Below are 22,052 nucleotides of genomic sequence, written 5' to 3'. Positions count from 1 at the left end.
TTTATGGCCTAGGCTTGGAAGTCAACATAACATTATTTTCACCTTGATTCAAGAGGAGGGAACATAGACCCCACTTCTTAATGGGAAGTGTATCAAAGTCACAATCCAAAAAGAGCTCATGGGATGGGAGATATTGTAATGGCCATTTTGGGAAATATAATCAGATACACCCAGCTTGTTCATACAAGAAGAATCTGGGATCAAGATGGATCTCAAAGTATTATCTGAACAAAGATGTAGTTTCCTATCATCCAGCAAGTGAGTCTCGACCCTCCTGTAAATATTGCTTCTCCTTTCTTTTCTGTGTTCCTCAGGTGCAGATGTATACCGGACGTTAACAAGTTGCCTACATAGCATCTACTTCCCTCTTCCTAATGTTTCTTACATTCTTATTCCTTAACTTCCCCACATAGCCTGAGTGCTTCAGGGAAGCTGATTATCTTATCTCTGAGGTTGGACCCTGATTGACTTATGGCAACTAGCACATTCAATTTCCCCTGGTCATGTTTGTGACTATGGTGGTTGGTAGCAAGGATCATGCGGAAGAGCAAGATGTGATCTAAACCAGTTTAGATCAGGTTGCTGGTTGGAATGCTAGGACAGAGATATCGCATCTCTGGATGTTTGTGGGGAAGCATGTAGCCCTGGGAGCCATTGTCAGTTCTCTTGTGTCCACATGGGAAGATGGTTTTAGGGTGAAGGAAGGTAGAGTGGGAAAATGGAAAGAAATCGGGTCTCTCATGACATCAGTAAGTTGCTGGATTGAATATGTTGGCCACCTGATGCAAAGAGCTGACTCATTTGAAAAGACCCTGATGCTGGGAAAGATTGAAGGCAGGAGGAGAAGGGGACGACAGAGGATGAGATAGTTGGGTGACATCACCAACTCAATGGACATGGGTTTGGGTGGTCTACGGGAGCTGGTGATGGACAGGGAGGCCTGGTGTGCTGCAGTTCATGGGGTTGCAGAGTCGGACACGACTGAGCGACTGACCTGAACAGCAGGATCTTCCTTTAGAATTTCTGGTGTAGGACCCAATAAACTACATGTCTAGTTGACAATTATAACTGAAGCCTAAAGTGTCTGAAGCAATGCAAGGGAACTACATTAATATTTTATTATGAGATTGCCTAGGTTTGACTCTTGGTTTTGCCAATTACTAATTGTGTAAGTCTGAGCAAGTTTCTAAATCTCTCCGACTCGGTTTTCTTTGTAGTAAGATTCCAGATGAATGAGAGATAGGCCCTCACTTTCTAGACTAGGAGAAAGCTATTGTGAAAGGGAAGAATGGGAAAAGAAAACCACAAAATGTGTCCTGAGGCAAATTAAGTTCAGGAAGGAATATATGGAGAAGGTGAGGCTCTGGAGATTGGGGAGTATTTATAATATGCACTCTCATATACCCCTCGGAAAGCCTTTGTGGGCTTTTAGAGATGTGCACACCAGCTTAAAGACTGCTGGGTTTTATGTTCAATTCAAGTTAGTCAGGTTCCTTTTTCTTTTTTTAAACAACAGATTAGGATTTTTTTTTTCTTGGATGGAATGGCAAGAGTGGTCAGCTAAGAAGGGTACATTAGACCATTTGTCATCAGCAAACATTTGCTGGGCATGTATCCTGTACTGGTAGAAAACGCCTCCACAGCTTCAACCACTTGCAACTATGACTCTGAAGCTGTCTCTAGCTCAAAGTTTCTCCTTAGTACTCTGTGCATTTATCAATTCCGGTGTCCTACAGACACATTAAAGAAGTAAAAGAAATCGGTGACATTAGATTCTCTACACACCAATCTATCCAGAACATAATCATTTCAATATGGACTCATAGACTCACTATAAAATCATATTGTCTTCAAAACTGAGTGTGTACTTTATACTTGCAGCACATCAGTTTGGACAAGCCACATCTGAAGTGCTCAATTGTTCAGTCGCTCAGTTGTGTCTGACTCAATAGCAACATGAAATTAGTAGCTGCCACATTAGACAGCGCAAGTTGAAAACGTATTAACATATTTAGTAAGCCAGAGAAAATTACCTCTGACCCAGAAATGATGATTGTGTCTCTGAGAAGGTTGTTGTTTTCATGGGCACCTAGTTTCTGGACCTTTAGCAAGAGTCTGAGTAGCACAGGGAGGGTGAAGTGGCTGTCTGGCCAGGTTGGTCACCTGCAGTGTGTCACAGATGGGACAGTTGTTCTCACATGCACCAAAGCAAATATATACCTATTTTCAAATCTTCAGGAATCATAATGATTAGTGTTTATTGTGGAAATGAACAAAGTGATATGAACATTCTGTAGACTGGATGTTTCTCCCCAAAATTCGTATGTTAAAACCCAACCTCCAGTGTGATGGTATTAGGAGGTGTGGCCTTTGGGAGGTGATTAGAGCATGAGGGTGGAGCCCTCATGGATGGAGCATGAGTCCTTGTAATGAAGACTCCAGAGAGTTCCACTGATCCTTCCAGCACATGAGGACACTGTCAGAAGATGGCCATCTATGGCGTGCTGCTCACCAGACACAGAATCTTCCTGCACTTTGATCCTGGATTTCCCAGTCTCTAAAACTGTGAGAAATATGTTTCTGTTGCTTATTAGTCATCCAGTCTCTAGTGCACTAAGATTCCAAATGGACTAAGACAGAATAAGTCATGGACTAAATTTTGCCATGGCTTATCTTAAACCACAAAAGCCTTTAAACTCTTAGCTGAGAAAGACTCCAGGCGAGACTTCTGGGGATATGAGTAGGGATTCAACAAGTGGTCCTGCTAATTTTCTGAATTTTACCATCCCTTTGAGATTCTCTCTTTGGTTACTATTGTATCTTGCATCCCTATCTAAATGAAGGACATATCAAACGTATAGAAAATCATGGCTGGCTAGTCTCTTAGTTGTCTTGGGCTGCTAAAATAAAATGACATACACTGGGTGGCTTAAATAACAAAAAATTGTTTTCTCAGTTCGGGAGGCTGAAAGTCTATGATCATGGTGCCAACATGGCTGAGTTCTGGTGATAGTTCCCCTCCTAGCTTGCAGACGGCTGCCTTCTCACCATGTCCTCACTGGGCAGAGAAAGAGCAAATTTCTCTGGTGTCTCTTTGTATAACGGTGCTAATCCCATTGTGGGGAACCTATCCTCATGACCTCATCTAAACCTTATTATCTCCCAAAGGCCCAGTCTCCAAATACCATTACATTGAGGATTAGAGTTTCAATATATGAATTTTTCGGTGACATGATTCAGTCTATAGCAGTTGGGAAATGTAAGAAAACTAACTCCACTGACAAAAATGAAATATAGATAAAACGAAGTCTTTTCCTCAAACCAACAAAACTAAAAATGTTCTGATTCTCAGAGTTGGCAAGGTGAAATGGACACTTCTGCTGGCTACTAATGAAAGTATAAACTGATAATATCTTCTTAGAAAAGCAATTTTGAGAAATGTATGAAGAGCTTCAAAATACACATTTTGATTCTATATTCTATTTCTAGGGAAATAGAGTGAAGATATGTACATTATCATTTGCAGTGAAAATTAGTATGTATATCATAAAATTTTTAATAATGAGAAAAAAACAACTTAAATGTGCAATCATTTTGAAATTTTTTAACATTTATGGTATACTTTTTATGTAATAGATTATCAACCAATCTCAATACATGATGTCTTGAAGAATTTTTGGTGGCATGGAAAATGTTCACAATATAATAACTATCCAGGAATTTAAAAAAGAGAGAGAAATAAATTATATATATTATGATCCTAATTTTAATTTTGTAAAAAATATATGTATTAAGGAAAGACTAAAATTAAAATTTTTATTAGAGGTTATTTCTGGTTGTCAGGATGATGGTTGATTTTTATTTTCTTTATTTTTTAATTTTCCAAATTACATCTAATATATACTATTTTTATAATCAGAAAGAGTTCCTATATTAAAACATAATGATGAAAACAGGCTTATGTGTAGGAAAATGTGCTTCCTTTCTTTTGCTTTCTCATACTATTAGCAAATGAATTTTATTGGTGGAGAATCAGAAAAACATACAGAGAAAGCATAGGAAGCATAAAAACACTAATTGCTGGGAAGTGCTGGCTTTTCATACAAGAAGTCAGGAAGTCGGGAAGGCTGGCCAGGTCACAGGCCTTTGGTCTCCTTGGGATGAGAAGCCTTTTTCTCTGGCCAGCTGGGGTCTCCTGGACACCCTCTTTCCTAGATGGGCTAGCCTCTGTTCCAATTTACAACGGCACTTTCATAAAACCCTCTCACTCTGGTTTCAGTTAGGCCTGTGTGTGGCTGATTGCACACTGATAGATTTCCAAAGGCTTTTGTTGTTGTTGTTTTAGCAGAATCCTAGTTCTAAGAATTCCTGTAAGGTATGCTCTAGAGGTTAAAAAAGAGCTTTGCTTTTTCCATTTATACCCATCCAGAAACATCCAAGAGCAACTCTGCTTTCATCTGGATTATATTTGGGGATTCTCATGAGGTTAGATTTTTTTAAAGATTTTTTTCTTTCTGATTTAAAAAATAAATTTGAAACCACTGTGATCAATGACGGGAAATAATCTCTTCCTTCATGGTTTATATCTTCCGTGTTGCAGCAAGCTAGTGTTATCCCTTATAGACCATTAGCATCTAGCACAGCTTTCATGCAACCTAGATGTATTTGTTTATACAATAGAGACCTTTCTCAGACCTTGGAGCCAAATATTTTTTAACTTTAATCTTAGATTTGAAATAAATGAACTAAATGATCAAAGATTTGGGGATTTGGACAATAAAATATTTACTTTCTATATATTATTCTAAGATGTGGCAAAAGTATACTTTAGAAATTCAAAGCTTAAAAAAGACTGCATGCATGTCAATACTGAGAGCCTGCACCTCAATATAATTGTAGGGAAATGGAATATTGCCTTTTAATTCTTCACTGTCACTATATTCATCATTTCTTTCTGAGAGCTCTGAAATACACATCCTACCACTGTTGAAACCTCCTTCCTTGGAGATATTTTTCAAAAGATATTTGTATTTTAAAAAGCTATCACCAAGCCAGGAGTCCATACAATGAAGCCCTGTTGGTAGACTATCAAAAGTATTTAGAAATCTGTTTCTCCCTCAGTTTTCTACAACGAGGCAGAAGTCAGCACCCTGTCTACAAACAAGGCCTTCCCCATAAGGACCAAAGACAGGCCAGATATTAAGGGTATAGTGTCTACAAAACTATTAAGCAGCTACGTACAGAGACTATATCTGAGAGTGAAAAAGTGTTAGCTCAGATTTTTGGTTTAACATGTAAGAAAGATTACAGGAATTTGCAAAACTAGATCTGCCCAGCAGAGGGCATGTTTAAGTTACAAATCATGGTTTTTATGCAACATTTTCCATTTTTAGAAACAAATACTTTAAAAAAATTTTTATGCAGTTTTTATAGTTTGTGTTTCTTTCATGATTAAGTTACCAACCTGTATTTTAAAAATACGGTATTTATTTCTAAATCACATAGATTCTACCATCAGAATTGTTTTTTAGACTAATTGCTGCAAATATTTGCCACAGTTGTAGGAATCAGGATTACCGAATTTGTGAGCAAGAGACTACAGGCTTATGCAGAAGAGAAGGAACTGGTCACGCTAACTCATCTTGCTAGACCGTGGAGCTAGAAGTTTGTGGTTTCTCCTGGGGGCAGTTGTGCTTGCTGAGCCCAGCCCACCAGTTCAGAGACAAACCCGTGGGACACTTAACCAAAAAGCATATGACTTACTAGTTCTCTGGTAACAATTCACCTTCTCAACTAGGGATTACCTGGCTGGTAACCACCTCCCCACTGGGCCACGTACAATCCTGCTGGGCCTGGGATCCAGTGTCTTGCTCTCACCTTATACAGACTGTGTCTCCTCACCTGTCCAGTCTGCCTTAAAACTCCTCAAGTTCTGACCTTGAAGGGCATCTTCCTGTCCCTGGGGTCCCTCCTTAATGGTTAAAGCCTGTTGGTCCCTTTCAATAATCTTCAGTATGTTTTTAGTTATAGGGTATCTAAAATAAAAATTTGGCACCCTCTACATAAATGTCCACAAGACACAGAACTCCCTTAACTTTCACATTTTTAACTTAGTAACATCCACAGAAACACATGCCAACACCATCTCTACCACAGATGGGGATGGTGAGCATTTCTGAGATGTCACTTTGGACTTGTTTTGGAGGTTAGAGGGAAGGGAAGTAGAAGGGACTTTGAACAGGGTTTAGGAATTTAGGCCTGCTGCTGCTGCTGCTAAGTCACTTCAGTCCTGTCCAACTCTGTGCGACCCCATAGACAGCAGCCCACCAGGCTCCCCCATCCCTGGGATTCTCCAGGCAAGAACACTGGAGTGGGTTGCCATTGCCTTCTCCGAGGAACTTAGGCCACTTCCTAAATAAAGGCATTTCTGTATGTGATGCTGACATTGCAATTTTAAAAGCAATCTCATCTGAAAAAAAGAAAGAAAAAAAAAGCAACAAGGTGTAAACTATATGTTGATTATGATCTATTTGAAAGAAGAATGTGTTTTGGCATTTGCATATGAATAAAAATTTGGGGGATAGATAATGTGAAAAAAAATCCTCAAGTTCAGGAGGAAGATACACAACACAATTTAGTTTCAGTGCATGGTATGGGCAGGGGAGGAGTCCTGGGTTTGTAGTTTAAAAATACGCTGGCTCTGTGAATCACTTGGCCCTTCTTTGCCTCATCTGTTTAATCCAGAAGTGAGAATGTACCCGCTAAAAGTCAAGGTCATCCCTGGAGGGATTTCAGAAACACACTGAACTGTGACTCTCTACCATATGGCCATCTGTGACTTTGGCCATATGAATGATCTTGCATGGGTTTGATCATGAATAACCTAATGGGTGTAGAGGAGGAACCAATCCTGGGTCCCAGTATGGAATTCTGGTGTCTTCACAGAGTGACTCTGACTTAATCTCTCACATTTATCTTCCATTCTAGCCAAACTGGTCTGTGCTCCTGAGGCTCTGCTCTTGCCAAGAGAGAACCCTTACCCTTTCCTTACCACTTGAAAGTTTCTCCAACTTCTGAGTGTCCCACAAGCATTTGGCAGTCATTTTCTTCTCTGCCTTCAAGAAGAAATTATCTTCTATATTGCTATTTAGGCCCTTAGCATTTTTTTTTTTACTATGTTTATCTGGGTATCTAAAAAGATAAATAAGATTTGTTCTCTCAAGTGTCTTACATCTACCTGTAGTTCTAATAGACAGTTACTATCTTTCTGTTTAAATTATTGTTCTATAAATTTCTCTCTTCTGACCATTTCCCACCAAATGCATTGGTCTTAATTTCTGCTAGTAGACTTGGTATAAAGTCAGTCTCTCTTCCTCTGTCATTATGCTGGCCTTTGAATGGTATGAAGGAATGTTTTTAAATTTCTTTTCTCTTTGTCCAATCTTTTTTCTCTAATGGAATGATAATTAGCAGTGAAATGGTTTAAAAATGATGATGGCTTACTATCATTATTATCTATTGAGTACTTACTTTGTGCTATGAAACAAGTTGAAGTTCTTTACATACATGAATTCATTTAATTATCAGGATAGCCCTATAACATATATACTTTTACTATTCCATGTATAGTTAAGGAAACAGAAGAACAGGAGTTAAACCCAGTGGACTCCATTCATTGCATTATCTTGCTTCTTAAAAGATGGGTAGTAGTGTAAAGGAGTAGAAACAATTGTCCTGGATAAACTCCCATTTGTCCTCAGTACCCAGACATTTTTCAGAATATCTGAGAAATATTCTGGACTGAGATTAGGGAAGCAGAGCCAAAAGAAAGTGGAGTGTTGCACAATTGCTTTGTGATTTTATAAACCTGAAGAATACAACTAAATCATGGTGTTTTTTTGTCCTTGACCATGTAAGTTTTTACTAAGAAGACTAGCAAAAACAAAGCCCTACTCATTATTTTTCAGAATCAAACATTCATCTTGCAGGCATGTTTGCATATTTTGTCTCTGCTTATAAAAACCAAGTTAATGGTTTTACAGTTTTTATTTTCACTGAGCAGAAAAAAAATCTGTTGATTCACTAACAGATAAGCATAAGAAATATGCTTCCTTATTTATATGGAGCTATGCACTATTCACACATTAATATGTGGAATCTCAGATTTTTATTTTGCCCAATGGGAAACTATAAACAATGAGATTTCTTATGTAAAAAGTCAACACTTGAAGCATGCTAGTTCTACATGACTTAATTAGCAATCCAGAGACTTACCCTTTCAACTTCATTTGATTTCTGCAGGATAACTTTTCAGGAAAAGTAGTTTTCTGATCTTGGAGCTTGGAAATATAAAGAAGCAAGCAACTTCTCATATTTATTAATCAGATGCCAGTTTCCTTAATAATTTATTTCAAAGGTGATCTCCAGTAAGGCACTAGTGTGATAAGAATCAGCTGGGGCGATATTAAAAATGCAGGTTCCTATGTCTCATCCTCTGAGACCAGGTCACTTCCCAGGTTATGCTGATGCAGATGTCCTCTGGGTACCAGACCAGGATGAAGGGGAGGATGTGGCTCAGGGAGTGGAGGAGGTCAGTACTCTAGTGATCAAGGCACAGAAGTGCTAGAATGCAGATGGGCTTTTCATCAGGGCTATTTAGGGAGCTGGCTGAATTCTTGTTATTGTTGTGGTTTAGTTGCTAAGTCATGTCTGATTCTTTTGCAACCTCATGGACTGTAGCCTGCCAGGCTCTGAAGTCTAGCCTCCAGGTAACAACTTCAATAGAAGGCTATTCAAATCCAGCTTGCCGTCTTTGGTGAAAACACTGATCTCCTCTGTCACAATATTCTTTAGGTTTGAGGGAGAAGAAAATTAGTCTGTAGATGGCCGAGTGCTCACTGTAAGCACCTGGGGTGGGGCTAGGTCAGGAGGCAGAGGTGGGGAGGGAGAGACATGGAGGGCTTACCACAGTCCTAAAGGCTAGGTTCCCAACTTGCAGGCTGCACACTAAGAGGGGGACATGGAATTACTGAAAGGGGGAAAATCTGTTGTGCAGGTTCTATCAAGAGAGATGATCCTCTTCTTATTTGAAGGAATACTGTGAGAACAGCTGAGGATCTAATACAGGACCCCAGGCCTGCATCTGTTGACTTGGCCCATGGAGGTGGGAAGAACTGTGCATGACTGGAAGGTGGAATTATTTTGTTCATAAGAGAAAAGAACAGGAAAAAATCCAGCAAGAGTAGGTCTTTTGTGGAATAAGGGCCAAAGAGAGTGCCTCCATCACTACAGACACACTCAGACACACACACACACACACACACACATACATACACACCCAGAAGACCCACCAGTGAACCAAGAGGCAAAGAGAAATGTCTAAGGATTCCAGGTGGTTTCTGTGGGATGGGTGCTGCAAATCCTTTTCCTCTGTCTCAAATGGAGAGATATTCAATATATGTCTCACCAATACTTTAATAAGTTTCTTCTTTTGGGAGGAACTCATAGAAGAAAATAAGATGGCAGCAGCTTTCTGACGTTCCATATATGTGCCTTAGGATTATCTTAGATATAATCCAATAAGTCATTTGTTTATCAAGTATATGAACTGTGCTACAGTTTTTCAAATATAACCCTGAAAATGTTGTGAATGATAAAATTTGAGAGCATTTTTAAAAGAATTTTTGGATTCACAGTAAATTTTGATTTTGATGTTGGATTTTCTCAGTCATTTTCATGGCTGACTTTAAAAAGAAGTTCTTCATAGCCAAGACATGGAAGGAGCCCAAATGTCCACCAACAGATAAATGGATAAGGAAGATGCAGTATATACAACCAATGGAAAGCTGCTGCTGCTGCTAAGTTGCTTCAGTCGTGTCCGACTCTGTGCGACCCCATAGACAACAGCCTACCAGGCTCCCCCGTCCCTGGGATTCTCCAGGCAAGAACACTGGGGTGGGTTGCCATTGCCTTCTCCGAATGAAGTGAAGTTGCTCAGTCGTGTCTGACTCTTTGCGACCCCATGGACTCTAGACTACCAGGCTCCTCGGCATGGGATTTTCCAGGCAAGAATACTGGAGTGGGTTGTCCATTTCCTTTTCCAGGGGATCTTTCCGACCCAGGGATTGAGCCTGGGTCTCCCACATTGTAGGCAGACGCTTTACTGTCTGAGCTACCAGGAAAGCCCAAGTGGAAAGTTACTTGGTCATAAAAAAGAATGAAATAATGCCATTTGCAGCAACATGGATGGATCTGGATATTATCATACTAAGTGAAGTAAACCAGAAAGAGAAATACAAATGCCAAATGATATCACTTATATAAAATCTAAAATATGATACAAATGAACTTATTTACAAAATAGAAACAGACTCACAGTCATAGAAAACAGTTACCAGAGGAAAAAGGAAAAGTTCAGTTCAGTTCAATTCAGTCACTCAGTCGTGTCTAACTCTTTGCGACCCCATGAATCGCAGCATGCCAGGCCTCCCTGTTCATCACCATCTCCCGGAGCTCACTCAGACTCACGTCCATCAAGTCCGTGATGCCATCCAGCTATCTCATCCTGGGTCATCCCCTTCTCCTCCTGCCCCCAGTCCCTCCCAGCATCAGAGTCTTTTCCAATGAGTCAACTCTTCGCATGAGGTGGCCAAAGTACTGGAGCTTCAGCTTTAGCATCATTCCTTCCAAAGAAATCCCAGGGTTGATCTCCTTCAGAATGGACTGGTTGGATCTCCTTGCAGTGCAAGGGACTCTCAAGAGTCTTCTCCAACACCACAGTTCAAACGCATCAATTCTTCGGTGCTCAGTCTTCTTCACAGTCCAACTCTCACATCCATACATGACCACAGGAAAAACCATAGCCTTGACTAGATGGACCTTAGTCGGCAAAGTAATGTCTCTGCTTTTGAATATACTATCTAGGTTGGTCATAACTTTTCTTCCAAGGAGTAAGTGTCTTTTAATTTCATGGCTGCAGTCACCATCTGCAGTGATTTTGGAGCCCAAAAAAATAAAGTCTGACACTGTTTCTACTGTTTCCCCATCTATTTCCCATGAAGTGATGGGACTGGATGCCATGATCTTCGTTTTCTGAATGTTGAGTTTTAAGCCAACTTTTTCACTCTCCTCTTTCACTTTCATGAAGAGGAGAGAGACAAATTAGGAGTTTGGGAATATCAGATACAAACTACTATATATAATATAGATAAAGAACAAGGTCCTAATGTATAGCACATGGAATTATATTCAATATCCTATAATAAACCATAATGAAAAATTATACATATATATGGACATATGCATGTGTGATTGCTAAGTCACTTCAGTCATGTCTAACTCTGTGCGACTCTATAGACTGTAGACTGTCAGGCTCTTCTGTCCATGGGATTCTCCAGATGAAAATACTGGAGTGGGTTTCCATGCCCTCCTCCAGGAGACCTTCCCCACCCAGGAACTGAGCTCACGATGTCTCCTGCATCTGCTGCATTGCAGGTGGTTTCTTTACCACTGAGCCACTGGGAAGCCCATATTGTGTGTGTGTGTGTGTGTGTGTGTGTCTGCCTGCAACATGGGAGACCTGGGTTCAGTCTCTGGGTTGGGAAGATCCCCTGGAGGAGGGCATGGCAACCCACTCCAGTATTCTTGCCTGGAGAATCCCCATGGACAGAGGAGCCTGGTGGGCTACAGTCCATGAGGTCGCAAAGAGTCAGACACGACTGAGCAACTAAGCACAGCACAGCATATGTATGTGTGTGTGTATAAATATATATATATATAGCATTTTGCTGTACACCATAACATTGTAAATCAACTATACATCAATAAAAAAGGGTTCCTCATATTTAAAATTGGTAGAAACCATTGATCTATGGTAATCACAACTATGTCTTCAATTGGACTGTAAAGCACTTCTCAAGTAATGGAAAATTCTGTGCAATGACTCTGTTGCCATTTACAGTGGATTTTTTTAAAGAGTAAAGGTAAACTGCATTTTGTTCTGGTCACTTGGTGGCACTGAATAAATATAGAGGGCATGTCTATAAAGCACATTTACTTAAAAAACTGTCACGTTATTTGACTTTGTAATTGACTGAACAGAAAATCTATCTGTTGCTTAGGAAGAACTTGCAGATCCAGACACACTGATTCTACTTTATTTCCCCAGGCTCTGTTATGTGGTCTACTGGTTACATGTCCTGAGGATCCTCTGAGGTATTTAGAGGAAATGATCATTGGAATAATGGAAAATGGTCTTGAAACTCTACTCTGGTGAGTAGTATTTTGATTAATGGTAGGGAGATATTTTATTTTGAAGAGAAAACACTCATTGCATATTATCCAAAAAGGTCTTACTAATGAATGTTTCCAATCTTAAGATTATTAAAGAATCTTTGCAGGGGATTTTAAATCCCCTAAACTTCAATAGTAACAATTTCTCCACTGGTTCCTAACTCAGAAACATACCTCACTGTTATCAAGAACATGTGCTAATAGGGCAGTTTATTTCAACTTGAGGATGAGGACAGATACACGCCTTCTTGGGGAGCTCAGCAGAATTGTGAGGGGGAGTAATTTGAAAAAGTTCTCCAGGAAATTCTGACATGTTTAGCCCAAGGGGAAGTGTTTTTCCTTCCCTTCCCCTCCACCGTTTAAAATCACAGATTTAATTATGGAACTAACAACTATGAAATGAAATGATTTTTTTACTATATCTTATGATTTTTTCCAAGGGATATGTGCATTGATCCATTAATGAAACCAAAAATTCGGAGACTGTCTGAAACTTACCTGGAACAACTTTTTGGACTGGATGATCAGCTGGTAAGTATTATTAACCAAACATTCTACGCTATAAGTCTTAAGTTTGGATGGAAACTCTCAAATAGATTTTAGATTTCATGAGAGGCATGAGGTCAAATTGTTTTTGAAACTGAGGACACTCAGGAAAGTGAAGGAACATTTCATACATATATACAAACACACACACAAAGCAACACTCATAGTAACCTCCCCAGACTTCCAAGAAGCATTTGGATAGGCAGTTATTATTCATCTTTCTGATAAAATCTTCCCATTAAATTTCCCCCTTTTTCCTTCTGCCCGTCTCTTGCATCTTTACAATGGTTAAAAAAAAATAGCGTTATGGAAAGCTTTAAAGGAGGATAGTTTCTTTCCATTCTAATCTACTTCCTCTGTATTCCATTCTCCTCCATTTTCTTTGCTGTCTGTCCAGGAATTATGCTCCAAAGATATGGCTGAAACATTAATAAGAACCTAACTTAAAAGCCAGACCAACTTAATGAGAGGAACAACCAGCTCCAACAGTTGGTTTTGATCCTGTAAAGAGGGCAAGGAAGTACTGCAGGATATGGAGACTTTTAGAACAAAGATTGTGTAACCGAGAGAAGCTAAAATAACAAAAGGCATGTGGAGAGAGAAACAGCAACACGAATTAGGTGTGTGATATCTCTAGATCCCTCACCAGTGTCTCGGTGAGGGTAGGCAGGGCTAGCTGCTGGTGAAGCCAGGCATTGAAAAGTGGAATCAAAGTCATGGTCACAGTGAGTGCTGAGAGCCGGGAACGAACTGAAGAGTCATTTAGCAGGATGGGTGGAGGGGCCTCCCTGTTGGCTCAGTGGTAGAGAATCCACCCACCAACACAAGAGACTCAAGTTTGATCCCTGATCCAGGAAGATCCCACATGCCTCAGAGTGACTCAGCCCACTGGCCACAATTACTGAGCCTGTGCTCTAGAGCTGGGGAACCACAACTATTGAGCCCACAGGCTGCAACTGTTGAAGCTCAGTGCCCTTGAGCCTGTGCCCCCCAACAAAAGAAACCACTGCAGTAAGAAGCCTGTGCAATGCAGAGTAGCCCCTGCTTGCTGCAACTAGAGGAAAGCCCGAGCAGCAACAAAGACCCAGCACAGCCAGAAATAAAGTGTTAGTCGCTCAGTCGTGTCCGACTCTTTGCATCATGGACTGTAGCCTGCGAAGCTCCTCTGTCCATGGAATTCTCCAGGAAGAATACTGGAGTGGGTTGCCACTCCCTTCTCTAGAGGATCTTCCCCACCCAGGGATTGAACCTGTGTCTCTTGCATCTCCTACACTGCGGGTGTATTCTTTACCACTGAGCCACCAGTGCAAACAAATAAATTTAAAAACTTGCTTTTTTTAAAAAAAAAGAAGAGTAACATTGGATCCTAACCAGTGTCTACAACAGAGAGATAGAAATAGAGGGATGGGATATTTCTGTCAAGCCTGGGAAGATTCTGAGGCACCAGTACACTGGGAAGAACCCATTTGTTTGATCATAGATGATCTGCATCATGATATGTGAGTCTCAATGACTTCATCAAGCACAGAATTTTGATCCACTACAGAGGACAGACATCTGCAAAGTGTGTTCTTGGAGGTGTTTTGGGGCAACCTCAGGAGCTGGAGAGGGAAGATCCAAGGGATGGCATTCTTGGTCCTCTCCTCCTCACCCCTTATCCCCTAGAACAGTCCTGCATTGAGAATCACGTCACATGAAAAAAGCTTGAAAAAACCACTGCTCTAAGATACTAAAATTATTATAAACCACTGATCTAGAAGGGTAAACATTGTCAATATTTTGAAACTGACCTCATAAAACACAATCAGATTGTGTCCAATGTCTAGCTAGAAGCCTATAGAGAATCTTTAAAAGTTTGCACAGAATTCTAAGAGATACTGTAGCTACTTCAAATCTTAAGTTTCACTTGAAAAGAAATTCTCAGAGATGTTTCATGACATTAAAAGTACAAAATAGAGAGCCATTGGAAAGATGGCGGAGGAATAGGACGGGAAGACCACTTTCTCCCTCACAAATTCCTCAAAAGACCATTTCAACGCCGAGCAAACTCCACAAAACAACTTCTGTAGGCTGGCAGAGGACATCAGGCAACCAGAAAAGCAGACCATTGTCTTCAAAAACAGGTAGGAAAAAATATAAAAGACGAAAAAGGAGACAAAGGAGGTGGGGAGGGAGCTCGGTCCCGGGAAGGGAAGCCCTTCCCAGGAAGGGAATTTTAAGAAGAGAGGTTTCCAAACACCAGGAAACACTCTCCCTGCCAAGTCTGTGGTGAGCCTTGGAAACACAGAGGCAACATAACAGGAAGGAAAAATAAATAAATAATTAAAACCAAGAGATTGCAAGCCCAACAGTAACTCCCCCAGCGGAAAAGCAGCACAGACACCTGCATCTGCCATTGGGAAGTGGGGGCAGGGCAGGGACGCGCGGGAGGCGCGGGCTGCAGTGCTTTGTAAGAATCGGGCAGGAACGCCCCACGCTCCACCAGAACGATCTAACTTGGGCTAGCAAACCAGACTGTGGGATAGCTACCACGCGAAAAGCTCGAACATAAGACACCGCCAGGACCGAGGACTGAACAGAAAAAGCCGGCTGCAGACCATCCCCCGCCGGGGACAGGCAGCCAGAGCTGTAAGGACTGGAAAGGGGCAATTGCAGACCCGGAGAGACTTTACTTACCTAACTGCAAGCAGGCTTCTTTGCTAAGACTTCTGGGGGTGCTGGACAGTCACAGTCTGCCTCACGGGGGGTGCCAGCGGTCCACCCAGAAAGCTGAGCAGCAGCGGCGGAAAAGGTGACAAGCCGCGGCGATCGCGCTCGCCGAACTCCTGAGCTACTCCGACCTGGGAAGAGCACAAAGCGCAGTCCCAGCCGAATCTGTGCCTCTGAGGGCTGCCTGAGCGCCGAACCTGAGCGGCTTGGACCGGGGAAGTGCACGCAGCCTAGGGCCAGCCCCAGACAGTTCCCGGCTGAGCATCGTAGAGCCAGAGAGGTTTATACGCCGCAAGAAGGGACAGGTCAAGCGGGGCTGAGACACTGTGTGCACACGACAGTGCTATTTGTTTGTAGCATCCCCCCCTCCCCACAGCGCAACTGAACTAGTGAGCCTAAAAAACCAGCAAACAGAAGAAGTTAAACAGAGGGAACCACCTTGGAAGTGATCCCACATGGCCCACAACATCAGAGAAGGGCTAGATATATTTTTACTATTTTAAAAATCATTCCTTTTTTTTTCTTTTTTCTTTTTTTCTAACTTTTTAAAAAATTGTTAAGTCTTCTATTTCTCCTCTAATTTTTATTTCTATAACCTACTATTACTATTTTTTTTAAAAAAAGACTATTTTTTTAAAGGCAAACACCATATATAGTCTTTGGATGGTTGTTGGTGGTTTTGTTTTTGTTTTTGTTTTAATAATTCTTGTTTTTTTTTTTCTTTCTTCCTTTTTCCTTCTGCTTCTTTTCTTTAATATTGTATTTTTGAAAATCCAACCTCTACTCTAGATTTTTAATCTTTGCTCTTAAGTTTTTGTTGTCAATTTTATACATTTAAAAACCCAAACTTCACTACCCAAGTTTACCTGAGAGTGAGATTACTGGCTTGACCACCCTCTCCTCCTTTGGACTCTCCTTTTTCTCCACCAGGTGGCCTCTGTCTCTTTTCTCCCCCATCTCTTCTCTATCCAACTCTGTGAATCTCTGTGTGTTCCAGACGGTGGAGAACACCCAAGGAACTGGTTACTGGCAGAATTTGTCTCTCTCCTTCTCATTCCTCTCTCTTATCCTCCTGGCCACCTCTGTCTACTTCCTCCCTCTCCTCTTCCCCGTATAACTCCGTAAATACCCCTGAGCGGTCCAGACTATAGAGCGCACATAAGGAAGTGACTACTGGCTAGCTTGCTCTCTCCTCTTTTGATCTCACAGCATCTCATTCCAGTTACCTCTAACTACCCCCTCCATCTTCTCTTCTCCTTGTAACTCAGTGAACCTCTCTGAGTGTCCCTTAATGTGGAGAAACATTTCATCTTTAACCTAGATGCTTTATCATCGGTGCTGTATAGATAGAGAAGTCTAGAGGCTACTGTAAAAATAAAACTGAAAACCAGAAGCAGGAGGCTTAAATCCAAAGCCTGAAAACATTAGAGAACTCTTGAATTCAGGGAACATTAAGCAATAGGAGCTCATCAAATGCCTTCATACCTACACCGAAACCAAGCTCCACCCAAGGGCCAACAAGTTCCAAAACAAGACATACCACTCAAATTCTCCAGCAACAGAGGAATACTCCCCTGAGCTTCAATATACAGGCAGCTCAAAATTATCCTAAAACCTTTGATGTCTCATAACCCATTATGGGTCACTCCACTGCACTCCAGAGAGAAGAAACCCAGCTCCACCCACCAGAACTCCAACACAAGCCTCCCTAACCAGGAAACCGTGACAAGCCACTGATAGAACCCCACCCACAGTGAGGAAGCTCCATAATAAAGAGAACTCCACAAATTACCAGAATATAAAAAGGCCACCCCAAACGCAGCAATATAACCAAGATGAAGAGACAGAGGAATACTCAGCAGGTAAAGGAACAGGAGAGTTGCCCACCAAACCAAACAAAAGAGGAAGAAGTAGGGAATCTACCTGAGAAGGAATTCCGAATATTAATAGTGAAAATGATCCAAAACCTTGAAATCAAAATGGAATCACAGATAAATAGCCTAGAGACAAGGATTGAGAAGATGCAAGAAAGGTTTAACAAGGACCTAGAAGAAATAAAAAAGAGTCAAAATATAATGAATAACGCAATAAATGAGATCAGAAACACTCTGGAGGCAACAAATAGCAGAATAACGGAGGCAGAAGATAGGATTAGTGAAATAGAAGATAGAATGGTAGAAATAAATGAATCAGAGAGGAAACAAGAAAAACGAATTAAAAGAAACGAGGACAATCTCAGAGACCTCCAGGACAATATGAAACGCTCCAACATTCGAGTTATAGGAGTTCCAGAAGAAGAAGACAGAAAGAAAGATCATGAGAAAATCCTTGAGGAGATAATAGTTGAAAACTTCCCTAAAATGGGGAAGGAAATAATCACCCAAGTCCAAGAAACACAGAGAGTTCCAAATAGGATAAACCCAAGGCGAAACACCCCAAGACACATATTAATCAAATTAACAGAGATCAAACACAAAGAACAAATATTAAAAGCAGCAAGGGAAAAACAACAAATAACACACAAGGGGATTCCCATAAGGATAACAGCTGATCTTTCAATAGAAACTCTTCAGGCCAGGAGGGAATGGCAAGACATACTTAACGTGATGAAAGACAATAACCTACAGCCCAGATTACTGTACCCAGAAAGGATCTCATTCAAATATGAAGGAGAAATCAAAAGCTTTACAGACAAGCAAAAGCTGAGAGAATTCAGCACCACCAAACCAGCTCTCCAACAAATTCTAAAGGATATCCTCTAGACAGGAAACACGAAAAGGGTGTATAAACCCAAACCCAAAACAATAAAGTAAATGGTAACGGGATCATACTTATCAATAATTACCTTAAACGTAAATGGGTTGAATGCCCCAACCAAAAGGCAAAGACTGGCCGAATGGATACAAAAACAAGACCCCTCTATATGCTGCTTACAAGAGACCCACCTCAAAACAAGGGACACCTACAGACTGAAAGTGAAGGGCTGGAAAAAGATATACCATGCAAATAGAGACCAAAAGAAAGCAGGAGTGGCCATACTCATATCCGATAAAATAGACTTTAAAACAAAGGCTGTGAAAAGAGACAAAGAAGGCCACTACATAATGATCAAAGGATCAATCCAAGAAGAAGGTATAACAATTATAAATATATATGCACCCAACATAGGAGCACCGCAATATGTAAGACAAATGCTAACAAGTATGAAAGGGGAAATCAACAATAACACAATAATAGTGGGAGACTTTAATACCCCACTCACACCTATGGACAGATCAACTAAACAGAAAATTAACAAAGAAACGCAAACTTTAAATGATACATTAGATCAGTTAGACCTAATTGATATCTATAGGACATTTCACCCCAAAACAATGAATTTCACCTTTTTTCAAGTGCTCATGGAACTTTCTCCAGGATAGATCACATCCTGGGCCATAAATCTAAACTTGATAAATTCAAAAAAATCGAAATCATTCCAAGCATCTTTTCTGACCATAATGCATTAAGATTAGATCTCAATTATAGGAGAAAAACTATTTAAAATTCCAACATATGGAGGTTGAACAACACACTTCTGAATAACCAACAAATCACAGAAGAAATCAAAAAGAAATCAAAATATGCATAGAAACTAATGAAAATGAAAACACAACAACCCAAAACCTGTGGGACACTATAAAAGCAGTGCTAAGAGGAAAGTTCATAGCAATACAAGAAACAAGAAAAAAGTCAAATAAATAACCTAACTCTACACCTAAAGCAACTAGAAAAGGAAGAATTGGAGAACCCCAGAGTTAGTAGAAGGAAAGAAATCTTAAAAATTAGGGCAGAAATAAATGCAAAAGACACAAAAGAGACCATAGCAAAAATCAACAAAGCCAAAAGCTGGTTCTTTGAAAGGATAAATAAAATTGACAAACCATTAGCCAGACTCATCAAGAAGCAAAGAGAGAAAAATCAAATCAATAAAATTAGAAATGAAAATGGAGAGATCACAACAGACAACACAGAAATACAAAGGATCATAAGAGACTACTATCAGCAGTTGTATGCCAATAAAATGGACAACGTGGAAGAAATGGACAAATTCTTAGAAAAGTACAATTTTCCAAAACGGAACCAGGAAGAAATAGAAAATCTTAACAGACCCATCACAAGCACGGAAATTGAAACTGTAATCAGAAATCTTCCAGCAAACAAAAGCCCAGGTCCAGACGGCTTCACAGCTGAATTCTACCAAAAATTTCGAGAAGAGCTAACACCTATCCTCCTCAAACTCTTCCAGAAAATTACAGAGGAAGGGAAACTTCCAAACTCATTCTATGAGGCCACCATCACCCTAATACCAAAACCTGACAAAGATGTCACAAAAAAAGAAAACTACAGGCCAATATCACTGATGAACATAGATGCAAAAATCCTCAACAAAATTCTAGCAATCAGAATCCAACAACACATTAAAAAGATCATACACCACGACCAAGTGGGCTTTATCCCAGGGATGCAAGGATTCTTCAATATCCGCAAATCAATCAATGTAATTCACCACATTAACAAATTGAAAAATAAAAACCATATGATTATCTCAATAGATGCCGAGAAGGCCTTTGACAAAATTCAACATCCATTTATGATAAAAACTCTCCAGAAAGCAGGAATACAAGGAACATACCTCAACATAATAAAAGCTATCTATGACAAACCCACAGCAAACATTATCCTCAATGGTGAAAAATTGAAAGCATTTCCCCTAAAGTCAGGAACAAGACAAGGGTGCCCACTTTCACCGCTACTATTCAACATAGTTCTGGAAGTTTTGGCCACAGCAATCAGAGCAGAAAAAGAAATAAAAGGAATCCAAATTGGAAAAGAAGAAGTAAAACTCTCACTGTTTGCAGATGGCATGATCCTCTACATGGAAAACCCTAAAGACTGCACCAGAAAATTACTAGTGCTCATCAATGAATACAGTAATGTTGCAGGATATAAAATCAACACACAGAAATCCCTTGCATTCCTATACACGAATAATGAGAAAGTAGAAAAAGAAATTAAGGAAACAATTCCATTCACCATTGCAATGAAAAGAATAAAATACTTAGGAATATGTCTACCTAAAGAAACTAAAGACCTATATATAGAAAACTATAAAACACTGATGAAAGAAATCAAAGAGGACACTAATAGATGGAGAAATATACCATGTTCATGGATCGGAAGAATCAATATAGTGAAAATGAGTATACTACCCAAAGCAATTTACAAATTCAATGCAATCCCTATCAAGCTACCAGCCATATTTTTTCACAGAACTAGAACAAATAATTTCAAGATTTGTATGGAAATACAAAAAACCTCGAATAGCCAAAGCAATCTTGAGAAAGAAGAATGGAACTGGAGGAATCAACTTGCCTGACTTCAGGCTCTACTACAAAGCCACAGTCATCAAAACAGTATGGTACTGACACAAAGACAGACATATAGATCAATGGAACAAAATAGAAAGCCCAGAGATAAATCCACACACATATGGACACCTTATCTTTGACAAAGGAGGCAAGAATATACAATGGAGTAAAGACAATCTCTTTAACAGGTGGTGCTGGGAAAACTGGTCAACCACTTGTAAAAGAATGAAACTAGATCACTTTCTAACACTGCACACAAAAATAAACTCAAAATGGATTAAAGATCTAAATGTAAGACTAGAAACTATAAAACTCCTAGAGGAGAACATAGGCAAAACGCTTTCAGACATAAATCACAGCAGGATCCTCTATGATCCACCTCCCAGAATTCTGGAAATAAAAGCAAAAATAAACAAATGGGATCTAGTTAAAATTAAAAGCTTCTGCACAACAAAGGAAAATATAAGCAAGGTGAAAAGACAGCCTTCTGAATGGGAGAAAATAATAGCAAATGAAGCAACTGACAAACAACTAATCTCAAAAATATACAAGCAACTTATGCAGCTCAACTCCAGAAAAATAAACGACCCAATCAAAAAATGGGCCAAAGAACTAAATAGACATTTCTCCAAAGAAGACATACGGATGGCTAACAAACACATGAAAAGATGCTCAACATCACTCATTATTAGAGAAATGCAAATCAAAACCACAATGAGGTACCACTTCACACCAGTCAGAATGGCTGCGATCCAAAAATCTGCAAGCAATAAATGCTGGAGAGGGTGTGGAGAAAAGGGAACCCTCCTACACTGTTGGTGGGAATGCAAACTAGTACAGCCACTTTGGAGAACAGTGTGGAGATTCCTTAAAAAATTGCAAAAAGAACTACCATATGACCCAGCAATCCCACTTCTGGGCATACACACCGAGGAAACCAGAATTGAAAGAGACACATGTACCCCAATGTTCATCGCAGCACTGTTTATAATAGCCAGGACATGGAAACAACCTAGATGTCCATCAGCAGATGAATGGATAAGAAAGCTGTGGTACATATACACAATGGAGTATTACTCAGCCATTAAAAAGAAT

The 22,052-nt window shown here is 40.1% G+C and overlaps 1 protein-coding gene across 1 annotated transcript in view; it reads left to right on the top strand.

The window, feature by feature from the left end:
- The window catches only part of FBXL13 (F-box and leucine rich repeat protein 13), a 224,236-nt gene that overhangs the window by 5,239 nt on the left and 196,945 nt on the right, over positions 1–22,052 (top strand). The window contains exons 2-3 of the mRNA XM_027968573.3: positions 12,167–12,270; positions 12,732–12,822. Coding sequence (XP_027824374.2) covers positions 12,167–12,270; positions 12,732–12,822 — 195 coding nt within the window. The remainder of the gene's footprint in view (positions 1–12,166; positions 12,271–12,731; positions 12,823–22,052) is intronic.

This window comes from Ovis aries, chromosome 4 (genome assembly GCF_016772045.2).
Source record: "Ovis aries strain OAR_USU_Benz2616 breed Rambouillet chromosome 4, ARS-UI_Ramb_v3.0, whole genome shotgun sequence".
NCBI classification, from domain to species: Eukaryota; Metazoa; Chordata; class Mammalia; order Artiodactyla; family Bovidae; genus Ovis; species Ovis aries.
The sequence above is the reverse complement of the archived record's forward strand: the minus strand, read 5'-3'. Positions and strand labels throughout refer to the sequence as shown.